The sequence below is a fragment of the Camelus dromedarius genome, chromosome 10 (genome assembly GCF_036321535.1).
Source record: "Camelus dromedarius isolate mCamDro1 chromosome 10, mCamDro1.pat, whole genome shotgun sequence".
Lineage (NCBI taxonomy): Eukaryota > Metazoa > Chordata > Mammalia > Artiodactyla > Camelidae > Camelus > Camelus dromedarius.
The window spans coordinates 74,995,024-75,011,558 of record NC_087445.1 but is presented as its reverse complement, the minus strand read 5'-3'; the positions used below and the strand labels follow the sequence as shown (position 1 = coordinate 75,011,558).

Below are 16,535 nucleotides of genomic sequence, written 5' to 3'. Positions count from 1 at the left end.
CCCCATCTTGGGGTGGCACCTGGCTCTGCGGCCCTCCTTGCCTTCCCCTCCCCTTTCCTGGGCCTCCCCACCAGACTGAGAGGCCGCCAGCCCCTTGGGGAACCCGGCTGGGGAGGGCCGCCGGGTGCAGGCAGACAGGCCCAGTGGAAGGCAGACGCCTTGCCCCCTCTCCGCCTGCCCGCTGCTCCCCTCCACCTTCTATTTTTAGACCCATTATTGTTCATTCTTGGGTGTATTTTTTCCCCCACTCCTTCCCCAGCAAAACAGATCAGCTCCCTCCAGGCAAAGCCATCTCGCCTTTCCCAGAGCTGGTGCGTGGGAGCTCGCACGCTGCCAAATAGACATGAAATAAGTGAATTATCAAATAAGTGGATCAGCAGACTCCGTCTTGTCTCAAAGGGCAGAGGGTGTGGGCAAATGCTCCCGTTACTCCTCCCCAGCCCTCCTTCCTCAGGCCGACGGGGTGTGCCGGGGAGGAGAGGCAGACGGCGACGGTGCACTCACCCAGCACAGCCGGCCACGTGGCCGTGCACGCACGCACATGCCCGGGGACACAACCACCCCTCAGTCTACCAGGGGAGATGGATACTTAGAGTGCCTCAGGTCGGCCAAGCAGCCTGCTTAGGAGCTAGGCACTGGCTCCAAGCAGCTACGGGTGGAGGTGCCAGGCTCCTCTACTTAGAAGCTGTGTGACTTTGGGCAAATGCCTTAACCTCTCTGAACCTCAGGTTCCTCATATTCAAAATAGGTATAAATACAGGATCTGCTGTAAGTGTTCCAGGAGGGTTCAGTGAACTACTTCCGGCCAAGGGCTTGGTATACAGTAGGCACTCAATAAATGTAAGCTGTTGCTGGTCTGAGGAGGTGGTGGAGGATGTGGACTCGAGAAAATCCTCAGACAACAGGACCAGTCAGCTACAAGAAGACAAACGTTGATTTTCCTGAGTTTAAGGGCCCCCAGAGGGACCATGGGGGCCCGCAGGTGGACTCAGGGAGGTTTGGGAAGCCCTGTGAGTATTTGCAACTGTGTGTGTGGGTGTGTGGGTGTGTGGGTGTGTGTGCACACGCGCAAGTACACATTGTTCTAGAAAGAGCACCACAGATTCTCAAAGGGGCTGCGACCCCTCCAAGGTAGGAGGCCCTGCCCTGGGGCTTTGCAGCTGAGGTCTGGTGGGGGTCCTGCCTCCGTTCGTCCCCTCTGGGTCCTCCAGTGCCTGCAGGGGTACGGTGGCATTGCTCTCTTCATGTCTCTCCTTCTCTCTAAGTCTGAAGGTCCCAAAAGCCAGAGGTAAAATCTAGGAATGCAGTGGGGTTTGGAGGATAAATACATGGACCCCCTCCTGTGAAGGCAGGAAACTTACATCCCAAAGGGGGACAGACAGACCCGAGGTCACCCAGCCCCTGGCAGCCAACCCAGTGTGGAGCCTGGTCCCCAGAAGCCATGCCCAGCACAATGCCAGCCCCAGAGCTACTGGCAAGAGGTTTTGGATGGTGCCTGGGTTGGGGACAGGGACAGAGATGGCACGCCCTTTGGCCAACTGGCATCTCCTTCTGCTGTTGCCTGCCTTTGCTGTCCCCTGATTCCCCAGGCAGACAGGACAGTTCAAGAACGTGCAGTCCCCCAAATGGGCACCGCCTGCTTTCTGTGGGCTCGGGCAGATCGGGGCGCTGTCGCGACTGATGGGGGCTCTGAGGGTCACCTGCAGGCTTCGTCTCTCATCCGCCTCCTTTTCACCTTTTGCCCAGCAACAGACTTCTGCCGTGGCCAAGGGGAAATGCCCTGGTCGTGTTTCATTTCCTTTTATTTCCCCGGTTGACACTTGGAGTCAACTGGACAAGTGACTTGGGCAGCAGGAGGGAGCTGGAATGAGGGGTGGAGGGGGTCCATACTGTCTCAAAGCCCCCAGGACAAACTGTGCTGGGAAGAAGGATGCCAGGTCCTTGAGGACGAGCCCGGGACCCTTCAATAGGAGAGGCAGCTCCAGGAAGCCCCGGCTTTCCATCTGGAGGGATCTCACCAAATCCATGAACATGGGTTTGTTCAATTCCTTTCTACTGACGAGACCCTGAGAGACAAGGTGACCCCTCTGTGGCTGCATCTTGAGATCCTGGGTCCCCAAGGACAGGTTTTTGTGTTCCAGAGCAAGGCAGGATGGGACAGCTGTCAAAGCCCTGGAGATAGATCCTGGTTTTGTCACTGCTGTGCAAACTTGGGTAAGTCTCTCCGCCTCTCTGAGCCTCCCTCTCCTCGTTTGCAATATACCCGGCTAAGGGCGGTGGAGAGAAGACAAAGCTATGCACAGGAAGTGCTCTGCCGGGGGTGCAGCACCCAGGGAGGCCTCGGGGAGCCACAGCTGAGGCCCATGAGATGGGGCAGGTGGAAGAAGTACCAGGTCGCGGCAACGTGCGCAAGGGTGTATCCCCGGCTCTCGCTTCCTGAAGCTCCCTGCTGAGGGGCAGGGTTGGACCACACGCACCCCATGCCTAACGGCGGAGGGTGGTCACTGATGCTGATCCGGCAATGATCCCGAACATTCCACGCACCACCCTGCCTCGCCCCATCATCGCCCACCTGCCACGTACATCCCCTTCCTAGTCACCTTTGGCAGCGTTGCCATAGCAAGAACCACACTCTGAAGCAAGTCGGGGCAGGGGTCTTAGAATCTCCAGGGCCTGTGAGAGGAAGCACTGAGGAACTACACACAGGTGTGAGAGCTCACCTGAGCAGGCCAGACAGCGGACTTTAACCTTATGGCCACACCTGCCCTGAAGGCACAGCTCCGGCTCCCACTGGCCATGGGATGCTTTCAGACAGGCATCCCATAGCCCCCACCAAATGCCACCGTGTGACGTCAAATCCAGGACGCGAGTGGATGGATGGAGACTTGGTGTGGAAGGCCTCGTGTCCCCAGGGCTCCACTCTACTCTTTTGGGAGAGGCCCTGGCTTATGGTTGAAACTCCTGGGTCTTCTGCTCCCTACCTGGGGCCCAGAGAAGTCACTCCATCCTGTTGGGCCTCAGTTTCCCCATGCAGGAAAAGGGCCGGTGGTTTCATACTGTGTTCACCAGAGCCCCAGGACTTCCGGGGTGGGGACAGAGGGTGGCAGCAGCCACATCCAGGCACCCTCTTTCCCCTGAGCGCTCAGTTCCACTGTAGTGTCATCATAGGACTTCTGGTTTGGACAGTCTCTAAGACCTCTTCCAAACTGCACTGTCTGCTTGAGATGAGGGATAATTCTCATCAGCATTTATTTATCACCTACTGTATGTAAGTACGGCCTGTGTGCGAAGAGGGAGACACAGAATCTGGTGCCCTGATGAGCAGGGGAGGGGAGGAGTGAGGCTGAAGCTGGAGAGGAGATATTCGAAGACCAGAGAGGTCAGAGGTTCCTACATCCCCTCCCCAAATATCCTCCCCTGGGAATCACAGTCAACATCCCAGCCTAAAAGGTATGTCAAGAAAAAAGGAGAAAAGAGGGAGGAAAGGGTGAAGGTGGGAGAGCAGGGAGGGAGGGGTTGAACACCTGGGCTTCCTCCCTCCTCTGGCCTCACGTGGCGGAGTGGTTGAATGACTTGGGTCTGAGTTTGAGCCTGGACTTTGCCACTCAGTATTAGAGTCTCGGTTTTCTCATCTGTAAAATGGGGACAATAAGATAAAGGTAGTTCCCACCATGCAGGGTATTTGGGGGGCCTTGATGAAATACTGCACATAGAGTGCTCGGTGCCTCCATGGAATAGACCTGAGAGTCCAGAAATAAGCCCATACATCTATGGGCAACTGCTTTTCATCAAGGGTGCCAGGAACATTTAATGGGGAAAGAACAGTCTCTTCATCTAATAGTGCTGGGGAGACGGACTGTCCCCATGGAAAGGAATGAAGTTGGATGTTTGTCTTACACCAAATGCAAAAATTAACTCAAAATGGATCAAAGATCTAAATATAAGAGATAAAACTAGAAGTCTTAGAAGAAAACATAGAGGTAAACATTCGCCACCTTGAATTTAGTAGTGGTTTCTTTGGCATGACACCAAAAGCACAAGTAATGAAAAGAAAAAACAGATCCATTCAACTTCGCTAAAATAAAACTTTGTGCCTCAAAGGACACAATCAAGAGAGCGAAAGGCTATCTGTAGAATGGGGGAAATATTTGCAAATCATATATCTGATAAGCATTTAGTATCCAGAATATATAAAGAACATGGACAACTCAACAACAAAAAGACAAACAACCCACTGAAAAAATGAGAGAAAGACTTGACTACGTATTTCTCCAAAGAAGAACTACAAATGGCCAATAAGTACATCACATCCAGTCATTAGAGAAAGGCGAATCAAAATCATAATGCGATACCGCCTCATACCAACCAGGTTAGCCATCGTGATAAAAAACAAAAACCGAAAATAATAAGTGTTGGCAAGGATGTGCACCCTGGTACAGTGCTGGTAGGAACGTAAAATGGTGCAGCTGCTCTGAAGCACAGTTTGGCAGTTCCTCAAAAACTTAAATATAAAATTACCAGATGACCCAGCAATTCCACTCCTCGGTAGAAAGCCAAAGAGAGATGAAAATGTATGTCCACACAAGAACTTGTATATAACTGTTCATAACATTATTATTCATAATAGCCAAAAAGTGGAAACAACCTGAATGCCGATCCACTGATGAACAGATGAACAAAATGTGGTAGATCACACAGTGAAGTATCAGCCAGTCGTAAAAAGGAACAAAGCCGTGGGGTCTGCCACAATATGGATGAAACTCGAAAACATGTTGCTGACTGAAAAACCCAGACACAAAAAGTCATATCTTGTATGATTGCATTTATATGAACTGTCAAGAAATAGGCAAATCCAAGAGACAGAAAGCAGACGAGTGGTTGCCAGGGGCTGGGGGGAGGGAGAGGTGGGGGGGTGCTGCTAATGGAGATGGGGTTTCCTTCTGGGTGATGAAAATAGCTTGGAACCCAGCAGAGGTGGTGGTTGTACAACATGGTGAATAAGCTAAAACGCCAGTGAACTTTACAGTTAAAAATGGTTTAAAAGGCAAATTTTATGTTATATCTATTTTATCCCAATGGAAGAATGTGATGGTTGATTTCTTGTTAGGTGAATATCACCTCAATTTTTTCTTATCACAAGAAAAAAAAAGTGTAACTGTGTGTGGTGATGGATGTTAATTTACTGTGGTGATCATCTCACAGTACGTACCTATATCAAATCATTATGTTGTACCCCTGAAATGCGTACAATGTTACATGTCAACGATATCTCAATTTAAAAAAAATTTTAAAGAATTTAGAAGCAGAAATCAGAGGGAAATGATGTGATGGGCCATTACATTTTTAGCACTCAGCTTTGTTTTTCTTTGTTTGTATTTTCCTTTGATAAAATACTTTAATAAAGGGGTTTGAACTTGGCAGGGAAAAGCCTAGTGGATACACACTCGGATATACACAGGTGTATACACACTCGGAACCCCTCTATCTGCACTGGAGCCCCCATTTCATCTGTTTGTGACCAAGGCCGAACCCCAGCAGAGATTTCCCCCAAATCCAAGAACGTATCTGCAACCCAGCAGGACTCTGGACGAACTGGTTAAACTAGCCGAGCCCCATCGCTGCATAGTTGGGGAAACTGAGGCTATGGGGCTCTGCCCAGCAGCAAGGAGACTTTGCCAGGACCCAGCCCGGCCTGGCTCACATCCTGCACTCTCTCTGCTCTGACACACCACCCCGCTCTCCCCGCCCGGCCCCGCTCCAGCATTTGGTGTGTGATCGGAGAATTAGAAACACATTTTCATATATTTAAGCAAATCTGCTGTGATGAAAAACAAATCAGAGCCTGCAAACCAAAGCCGAACAGAATCAGTTTCTGCATCATTTGCCATTTCCCCATCACTTTCCTCGTCACTCAGGTCCCCTCCAGGAAGGAGCCGGGCATCCTCGTGGGCCACGTGGGCCCTGGCCAGGTGGGAGGCAGGAAGGAAAGCCTAGGTCCTGGGCTATGTGACAGGAACAGAGCTTTGTAGCCTGGACCCCCTTCCTGGGGTGGCGACGGCTGAGTGGTGAGGGTGAGGGGGCCATAGGTTGGCACCTGCTTCTTGGAGCCTGCCAAGCTCTGTTCAAGCCCCGTGGTTCATGCCCTGTGGGCCCCCTCAGGTCTCTACCTCCCCACTGTTTCCTGCTGACACCGCTGTCCCCACGCCCCTGACACCGGAGAGTGAGTAGGAGCCAGGCAGAGGAAGGTTGAACCCCAGCTCCACCATTTAGAGGAACTGGGGTAGGCTTGGTCTATTTCTACATCAGATGACACAGTAACATCCCCACCCACAGGATTATGGGGTGTGAGGGGGCTATAATGAAACGAGTAGATGGAGTGGCTTGTCCCCTCCGTGGCACCCGCACATCCTACCTTCGCGTCTCCCAGACCCCTTCCTGCGTCTCTGCACGAGCGATTCCTTCTGCCCAACCATTGCTCATCTGAATCCTTCCAACCCTTCAAGCCATAGACCGCCCCACCTGGGCGCCCGCACCCCCGCCGACCACGCCCCGACCACGCCCCCGCCGACCACGCCCCCCGCTGACCACGCCCGCCGCACACACTTGGCCAGCAGCTCCTCGCTCGCTGTCTGTTCTGCTCTACTTTTCCTCCTTTTGTCTCTCAGGCTAAATTCTAGGGTGGGAAAAAAAAAAGTTTCCCTTTTTGGGGAACATTCATTTTGTGCTGGGCGCCCAGCCGAGGGCTCTGCACACCTTGTCTCAGCTCAGATGTACAGCCTTCCTCTGAGGTCGTGCTTAGCGTCATCCCGGTTTTTGGATGAGAAAACCAAGGCTCAGAGTGCGGTAAGTCCCACAGCCCAGAAGGGGCAGGATGAGCGCGAGCCCCCGTCTGCCCCTCCCCAAGCCCCAAGTTCTCACCCGCCTGTCCGGCCCTCCGGCCATGGGTCCATACATGCGTTACAGGAGGAAAATGCGAATATGTGGAAAATCAGGGCCAGGGAATGTAGAGAAGGAAGAGGCCAACGAGCCTGGGGGTGGCGGGGGGCGGAAACTGTAGAGTTTTAGAACCTCCAAGTCTCTACCACTCTTTGGAAAGATGTCCCCTCCAGGCCCGTTCCCTCCCCCGGCACTACCCCGCCCCCTCCAGGGGGCGTCTTCCTTTAAGAAAAGTTATGAGGCCAGGCTCTCACTCGGGGAGCCAGCCTTTGCAGGCAGCGCTGCCCCCATCCTGTCACTGTCTGCTCCCCAGGAAGGAGACTTCACTGAGCAACAAGATGTCATGCATGGAACTATTCTTGTCCCAGGCTGGGCCCTGCCTCAGGCATTTCAAGAGATTGAGTGGCTTTAACTAAGGGCTGGGTGAAGCTCAGCTTCCAAAGTCACTTCCTGCTTAAGGACAGAGCTGTGCAGACCTCCCCATGTCATCTGCTCAAACATTCCACAGAACTGGGACTCTAATGGAGAGAAGAAGAGGCTTTCAGTGCCTCCTCCGTCCTGATCAAAACCCTAGTGCTTCCTGTGAGACTCAACCCTAACCTCTCCTCCTCCCAGAAGCCTTCCTGGATCACACTGTCCTTCCACCCACCCATCCTTGAGTTCAGTAGACACTTACTGAGCGCAGACTGGGCCAAGAGGGAAGGATGGAAAGACAAGGGAGCCCCACCTCTGAGGAGCTCACAATCCAAGGGAGAGGCAAACATCAGGTGCATAATAACGAGAGTGGATTGAGCATCCACTGTGTGTCACGCACTGTGTGTCACGCACTGTGTGTCACGACAGTTTCATACATGTCTTCTATCAATAGTCCCATTTAAGGAAATGAGACTCAGAGAGGTTAAGCCTCTTGCCAAAGGTCACACAGCACGAGATTCCAACCTCTACCTCTCTGCCCCTAGGGCCTGAGCTCTTGACCATTAGGCCATACCAGTGAGCACCATGATAGGGATGTGACCAGATGGGGCCTTTTATCCACCTGGGCTAGGGAGTCAGGGAAAGCCTCCTGGAGGAGGTGGGGTCAACCTGAACTTTGAAAAATAACTTAAGGTTATTCAGGTAAACATGGAAGCCTCGGGAATGAAGGAAGCAAAGAAGGAATTCTGAGTGGAGGAGGCAGTGGAAAGTTCAGAAACTTCGTGGTGAGCTGCAGCCGGAGGGCTGGGGGGAGGCGGCCTCGGCCCCCTTCTCAAGCTCCTATTGCTTTAGGTCTGTCTCCCCACCTCGCTGTTGGTTGTACACCAAACTTAACGTCCACTGTGCTTCTGTTGTCTGCTTAGATCTGTAAGAGTCACCTCACTTCTGCACTGGTGGTGCCTGACATGAGGTCTGGGACAGGAGGGGTGTGATGGGGAGATGAGAGAGGCTGGGGAAGGGAGTCCCCGCTCTCCCCTCTGTAGGTTTGGGGCCAGAATACATGGGGAAGGGGCCTGAGCCAGGGGGCTGGTGAGCTGGGTGCTGCTGGATGGAAACATTTTTCCAACATCACAGTCTAGCAGGAGGCAGGGCATCTGTGACCTTGATTCTGCACGTGATGTTCAAGGTCATGGTGGGGAAGGGCTTGAGGCCTCCAGGAACCACCCACCAGCTGCAGTAATCGGCCCAGCCAACCCCCGGGGGATGGATGGGGCCATGTGCTCTGCATCTGGGTGAAGTGAGGCACAGAGAAGGTAGAACCGGTTCTGAGGAAGACGTGGGCTCAAAGGTGCGCCTTCACCGTCCTCTCTTCCCAGGCGCCTCTGTGCGCTGAAGTGTCCTCTAAGATGAAACATTTAACGTTCACGCATTTCCCCGTGGAAAAATCAAGATGATCAAGACTGGATAAACGGCCCTATCAAAGCCCCACACTAAAGAGACCTCGGTCCATCCGAGCACTTCCAGGTGTTCTGAGGAGGCACTGCCTTCTCCCAGGGAGGTGGTGAGGGGGGCAAGGGCTGCCACTCCCATCATCCCCCGTCACAGATGGGGAAACTGAGGCTCGGAGAATGGAGAGCCTCGCCCCAGACCACTCAGCCCACAAGCAGCAAAGCTGGTATGCAAGCTCACGTCTTCAGATTCCAGGCCTGTGGCTCCCGTCGGGACACCACACCACCTTCCTTTCTCTGGAACCTTCCACGGGTCCCCAGCATTCAGGACCCTGAGCTCCAGCTCCACCCCTCACTCCGGGGACCCCCCCACACCTCCTGCTCTTTCCCTTTCTCTCTCAGCAGCGACTCCCCCCTCCCCTGCAGAGATCCCGTGGGAACCACAGGCCCGCTGAAGGCAGTGTTGCTGAGATCGAACCCTGCGAGCATCCGAATCCCCTGGATGTCTTGTTAAAATGCAGCTTCTGGCTCAGCAGGTCTGGGGGCACGGCCTGGGAGTCTGCATTTCTAACAAGGTGAGTCCGAGGACTATGCTTCGGGTGGCACATGGGGAGTTAGCTGCGGGATCACTGTCAACACCACCTGCCTGGCCGGTGCGCCCCGCCCGCCCTCTCTCCTCACCGCCCCTCCCCAGAGGCACGAGGAGCGGCTTTCCCTCTTGCTTTCATGGTTCTCGAGCAGCTGGCTGACAATCTCTCTTTCGGAGTGCTGGAGGGGCTGCTCCCCGTGCCCAGCGATGCCCCCCGCGTCCCAAAGGGGTTCTGTGAGGGGCTGCGAAGCCTTTCCCTCCCTCCTGGCCCTGCAGCTTCGGCAGGCTGGAGAGGGCCAGCCAGGCACCGGGAGTCAGGGGTGAGGGGCCGCCCGCCTTCTCCAGCAGCTCCCATTGAAATTTTGCCCTTGCCCGAGAATCCTTGGTTGAGAGCTCAGCCCTATTAATTCTCATTGTGCATTTAGAGCCAATAGGTTTTTATTTATTCATTTATCTTGGTCTTCCCACCCCCTCCCCTTCCTCACCAGGCTGGAATTTACAATTCAGCTCTCAGGTGGCCTTGCAGAAGGACAAGTGCCCAGTGGGGAGAGAGGGTCTGCATCCTGAACCCTGAAAGGGGCAGTTGCCCCTTGGCCCCTCTTGCCTCCTTGGGGTGCTCCAGGGCTCACGGTCCGGTTGAATGAATGCTGGGACAGGCCCAGCACCCACTGCAGGAGGGGTGCGGGGAAACGGGGACCCACTGGGTCCAGCATCCACCTGGGTGCCACTAGGGCGCCCCCTAGTGGCGGGTTAGCATCAAAGGCTGTGGCTGAGGTAGTTTAAACTTCCTGAGGATGCACCCACCACCTGCTGCCCTGAGACTAGAAATACAAGTGTGGCCTCAAGGCTGGAAAGAGGCAAAGAGGCAAAGGTAGGGACCCCACCGAGGGTGTAACAGCAATAACAAACAAATAACAGCTCCCACACGTTGAGTACCTACTACATGCCGGGACACGCACGGCGGGGCTGCGCCAGCACCGTGACAGGCCTTCAGTGTCATCTCTACTTCACTGAAGCTCAGAGAGGGACGGGGGTGGGGCGCCTGGTGGGGAGGCACGAGCACTGGCTGCACACGCGCTCCCCGCCCGCCCTCCAGACCGAGTGACCTTGGCAGGGTTTAGCCAACACTTTCTAATCCCTAAAATGGGATTAGAACAGTACCCACCTCAAAGCATCCTAGAGATGGTCTAATGAGACACGCACAGATCCTGTACAGGGGAGACTGCAGTAAGTGGTGGTGTGGGCGTCTGAATCCATCTGGGGGTGACCCCCCTCCTCCCTGCAGAAGCCAGGCCCCCCAAAAGCCTGCCCTCCACCTGCCAAGGCAGCGTCCCCATCCTCACTGGCTGCACATTTGTAATCAAAGGCGGAGCTGGATGATGGCCCACAATGAAATATTCAAGTCCATCAGACAGGTGCCGAGACACTGAGGACCCACCCAGGCAGGAGATGTGGAGATGCTCTTCCTCCTCCTGTCCTCCTTACCGGTCATCCCAGGAGAGGAGAAGAAGGGAACAGAAGCTCCTTCCAGACCCCAGGGCTTGAGGACACCAGCCAGGCAGCATCAGGACTGTGACGGGGTGACCACCCCACCCCAGCAGCTGTGCTGGGATCTCTGTGTCAGAGTGGGGCAGGGCAGAGGCCCAGTGCCAAGGGCATCCTGAACCAGCTTTGGCCAGGAGAGGGCCTCAGACTTGCATGTGATGGTCATTTCCACCCTCAAGCCCTTGACCAGAAGCTGGTGCAGCGATTTATGGTTTAGCTGCCCTGCCCCATGCCCCCTCCCCCAGCACATTAAGGTAAGGATTAATATTTAAAAGGAGAAGTACAATCAAGACGCTAATACAAGAGGCAGCGGCTGAGTCTGCTCAGGGAGCGTATGGGGGGTCCTCAATGAGCTGCGGTGGGCAGTCAGCCTGAGGTGCGGGCTCAGAGTGGGGCTCTGCCCATGCTGGCCTCACCCTTGACCTTCAGGGACCAGCTCCCTTGCCTGTCCCTGAGCCAGCAAAGCACTGGGGTCCCCAGTGCAGTGATCCTCACAGACTGTCCACGCCTCAGCTCCTGGCCCTCTGCTGCCTTCTCCTCCCACCCCTGACTCTCCCAAGCGGCTCCTGCCAGCCCAGCCACCACCCATGGTGACAGCCTACTGACCACTGGCTGTCCAAGTGGGAACCTATCTTCCCAGGCTGGCTGCTCTGGGGCAGGACTGAAGCATCCTCAGGAGCACAGTGGGCACACCCACTCAGTCCAGCCATGAACCCAGAGCCCAGAGGCACCACATGCCCCCACCCCCAGGACACATGGAGACAGCAGCCACCGAGGATGACACAGCCTCTCCCATCAGTGCCTGCAGCCTGGTGGCTCTGCCCGGCCTCCTGCCCCGCCGGGGCCTGCAGAGCTCTGCCCAGGGGGAAGGCACCTCTCGGGAGGCAGTTTTGCTCAGTTAACTCTGGCGCCAGCCCCTCAAGTCACAGCTTCAGCATGCCCTGGGCTGTGACTTCAGGCCTCAGTTTCCCCATCTGTACAACAGGAGTGACAATAGCTCACATCCAGGGGCACTAGCTCTGTGCCAGGCCCTCTTCTGAGCATGTTGGTGTAAATTAGCTTACTCAGTCCTTAGAGCGACCTGAGTGTGCGCCGTTAGTGTACGCACTGTACCGGCGGTAGAACGGAGGCCCGGAGACGCCGGGGGTCAAGAGCCGACCTGCCGAAACGCCCGCTTTAGACAACACAGGATCAGTCTGGCCAAGCTGAGGGGAGGACTCTGTGGGATGACTCGTGTTGAGCCCTCAGCCCCCCCATTCAAGGGGCTCACGTAAATGACCCCGGCTGTTATTACTGTTGCTGTTGTTGGTGTTAATATCACTTGAATACTGATGTGCGCCATGGCTCTAAGAACCTGTCTTTCTCCAACTAGGGACTCAAATGACGACACCTGAAAGTCTTCCTGCCCCCTGGCTTAACCACTGACTGTGGTCACTGACCGTGGGGACGGAATTGGAAAGGGCATCGCCCACACTGTCTGCCCTGGTCTGACCCCCTCCTTGCTCCCTCATGAATCCCCTCTGCACTTCCGTCAAGCCTTTGCCCACAAAGTGTCTGCTCGGTGCTTGGCATACCCCCACCTGGCAAATCTTCCAGGTTGGACTGGATGGAATAGGAGGTTGCACCGCAGAAAGGACGAATGGAGGGAGGTCAGAATGCAACCTTGCAAGTAGTACCTTGCTCACTTGCCTGCCCTGGATGCTGACTTCCTACCGGGGAGGTGGGGCTTCCCTGTGAGGCTGGGGAAATGTGACTACTATGGTTCTCCCCGAGACGAGAGGTTCTAGTGATCACCTGGCCAAGAAGTTCCCCACCATGGATGATGTCACGTGACCCCAGCATCTTCAGGCTGGCCTTCACTTTGGCACATTTCCCAGGTGGGACAGAGACCTGGTCCCAAACCTAGATGCAAGAAAGTCAACCTTGCATCCTGGTCCTCCCTCTCTGCTCACCCATCCCGAAGGTCCGCTCCCAGAGCCCCTCCCACCTGTCCTGAGCAAACAAAACAGCGGTGGGCTGACTTACGTGGGAGCAGAATCTCTCAGGGGGGTCCCCGCATGTGATGCCGGAGGGCTCCACCTTCACCTTGACGTAGTCCTTCAGGCGCATCACCTTGGGCTGGCAGGCATAGAACTCCCAGGTGGGGCCTTCATCCGTGGTCACCCAGGACTTGCAGATGTCGTAGTCCCCAGAGGCCAGTGGGAGGCAGTGCAGGAAAAGAGCCAGCAGGTGCAGCATGGCGGCGCAGTCCACAGGGGCACAGCCCGAAGAGGGCCTGGAGAGGCAGTGACTCGGTCAGGCGGGACTCGCAGCCTCAGCATGGAAATGCCACATCTACCAGGCGACGGAGGCCGGATGTCCCAGGGCCTCGAGCGCTGCCAGGTTGCAAAGAGCGAGGACCTTGTTTTTTCCAAAAGGCCGATATGGAAAACTCAGAGCCAGCGTTTCTCAGACTGCTGATGGGCAGATCACAAAGTTGCCCACAACTTTGCGTCCTCCTAACCTTGGCATCACACCTCTCCCAGAGGTGAATCTGATCAAATCAGGCAGACTCTCAAATTGTGACAGTGGATGGAAATGGGATAGGGAGAAAATCCGCAGGGATCTGGCATGAGGCCGGATCAGATTGCTTTTAATTTTGGTCCTTCCAATCAATCCAGGTCTTTAAAGCGCCCTTAATGTGTGATGTGCCAACGCAACTGCAAAACAACCCTCCGGCCTGTGTTGTAAAGATAAAATAAAATCAGGAGGTGTACCTGTTAGCTGCAAACATGTTCCCTCTATGGGGCTGGACTTGGCATCTCAGACCAATAAAAGAGATTTCTTTTCATAAGGGCTTAAAGCGACAACAATTGCACGGCTGGATTGAAACACAAAAACGCTACCGAGGTATTAACTGGGGAGAAGCTTATTTGACTAGGCTTGGGTGGGGACAGGCACTAATGGGGGCCAGCTGACCTTGGCTGGTAGCCATCTGCAACTTACTATGAAGTTTCTGAGACATGAGCTCCCAACCCATCCAGGTACCCGGGGTCTGGCTTGTCTTTCATTGTAAGAAGGGAGGCGAGAGACCTCATTAGCAACAACACCTGCATCAAATTAAATAGAGAAGTGGGGGGACGAAGATGTGTAAGAACAAAAGCTCTCCCGCAAAATGCGCAAAAAAATGAGGCTGCATTAGCAAGGTCTCCCAAGGAAACCGGGTTATTTTTATTAACATTGGAGTTGCACATTTGGAGATCGGGTCCCTCATGACACAGGCGGTGTGCTTTCCTCTTATTCACGAGGGTGTTCGGGTCAGCAGAAGTGCCCCTGCGTGGGGTCAGTGACTTTCCAAAAACACCCCCGGGAGCTGAGACTGAATGGTTGCTTTAAAATATGACAACTGACAAGTCAAAATGTCAAGACTGTTGGAGGCAGAGATGAGACTCTGACTCTCGGTGCAGAGGAGACCGTGTGGGCAGGTACACACCCTGGGCCAGCAATTAAGAATCAGGCGCCAATAAACCTCTCTCCAGCACTCTGATACGGTGAATGTCATTTTTAACTGCAAGAAACTAGGGATGTTGAAGACTGACAGAATTGACAATGCTTTGTCATAATAGATTTTCTGATCAAGGCCCAAATTTTGCAATCACCTTAGAGGGTATGTTTATAAACAGGTCACCATTAGGATTATTGCCTTCCTGCTTTAAGCTACTGGTAATTATTTAAAAGCCCAAATAGATATAACTAAGATGAATGTTCCATTGTGAAAAACACGACTGGTAACGTGGTGTGTTCCCAGATGCTTGATTTATCATCAGGAGAGTTTGAGTCCAGCCAGTGTGGGATCCTGGCCCAAAACACTAGCCAATAGGGCAAAGGTTACTGCAATGAGTCACAGCAAAAGCGCCTGTATTATTAATTCTGGTTATTACGTTGATGATTATTGCATCTGAATTCCCAAACTGCCACGGCATCGGTGCTCACTTCACCTGACTCTCACCTGACAGCCTCTTCAGCCATTGTACACACAAGGTCCTGAAGAGTTAACTATGTTGCCATGAAACTCCATCCTCCACCCAGACACAAACATACTCCTGCCAGAAATGACAAACCGAAGGGGTGGACATCATCCAAAGAGGGCCGGCCGCTCAGCACCTCCCCAGGAGAAGTCGCCAGCCTGTGCCCCACACTCCCGGCTGGGGGAATCATAAATCCGCATTAAGGCAGCCCCTCTCTCTGGCTGAAGGGTTCTTGATGGAGATGAATGAGGAGCCAAGGGGGACCACATTTTCACATCTCACCTCTGGCTGTTTAAAGAGAAACGTGTTAGAGAGCCTGCCCGGCCTCGAATTGTGCTCCTCGCTAGAAAACTCTCAGAAAGAACTCGCCTGGAGACTATTTTTACAACCTGAGAAAATGTAGTAAAAATAAAATAGCGCGGCCGGCAAAGGTTTGGATGCCTCTCTCTGAGCTTCGTGTTGCCCAGAAAACAGCATGTCCCTAATTAATTCTTCCAGCCTCGGACTCCCAACTGTTCACTAATAGGTAGGGCGCTCCTGATGCAGGACACCAGGGTGCCAGGCTGCGGCTGGCAGGGAGGGCCCAGCCGCGGGCTTCCTTCATCTGCAGGACCCGGGCTGCTCCAGGCCTGGACCGCGCTGGACGCGGCCAGGCGTCGGGAGGCAGCGAGACCTGGAGGCCAGGAGGCCCGGGCGATCAAGCGGCGTGGCAGCACGCCTCGCAAACCTATTAATTGCTTTGCAGTTCCGTTGGCTTAAATGCCATGCATTCCCGGGAAAATGGGGTGGGGGGAACTAACAACAACAAAATCTGCTGGTGGGGGGCAGGGAGTAATAAATGTGTTTGCAACTAGTCAATCAATGGGGCGTTCCTGGCATCATAAGGGGATTGTGAGCTCAGCACGGGAATATTACTGCCGGGTTTTGCCAAAAAGAAAAACGGGGAGGAGGAGAGATGCAAGAGTCTCCAGAATAATTAGGTGGAAAGCAGGGAGTGAGGAGCCAGGAGGGGAAATTTCAGAGTAAGAGGTGGTATCCTGGTGGATGGTTTTCTCCTTGGAAAATAAATCTTCACCTGATATTATTAAGAAACTGCAGCTCCCAGAAACAAATAGAATCAATGCGCTCTATTTTCTTTTAAGAGTCCTCAGGAACCGAGGGGGGCTGATAGCCAGGGTATTAAAACGCGAAAATTAGATTTTACCAGGATTTCTGAACTCAGATTTCTCTGTCTTATTGAATTAGCGCCTCTCGGAGCTGGCTGGGCTGGAAGCTGGCTCCTCCCGGAGTTGCCAGCTGCGCCCTCGCCTCGGGGGAAACTTCCCTCGGAGGACGCAGAGCCCCTGGGGGCGTCCCTGGAGAGGGGGTCCTGGGGGCTTCTCCCAGGGCCCAGCCCACCCCGAAGTTCCGTCTTCCTTCCCAGCGGGGACAGTGGAGGGAGGCGAAATCTGTCTTCAGGGAGTGGTGCCAGGGATCAGGAGGGAAAAAGGTCAGGAGGGAACCCCCCCCCGCGGGCTAGGGTCACCTTCCAGCCCCTCCGCCCCGGGCCGGGTCCAGTAGGTGCCCGGCTCACCCTTGCCAGAGCGAGCATCCCAT

The 16,535-nt window shown here is 54.3% G+C and overlaps 1 protein-coding gene across 3 annotated transcripts in view; it reads right to left on the bottom strand.

The window, feature by feature from the left end:
• The window catches only part of NTNG2 (netrin G2), a 69,489-nt gene that overhangs the window by 50,919 nt on the left and 2,035 nt on the right, over window positions 1-16,535 (bottom strand). For all 3 annotated transcript variants that reach the window (XM_031450759.2, XM_031450762.2, XM_031450760.2), the window contains exon 2: window positions 12,958-13,651. In XM_031450759.2, coding sequence (XP_031306619.2) covers window positions 12,958-13,170 — 213 coding nt within the window. In that variant the 5' untranslated portion in view covers window positions 13,171-13,651. The remainder of the gene's footprint in view (window positions 1-12,957; window positions 13,652-16,535) is intronic.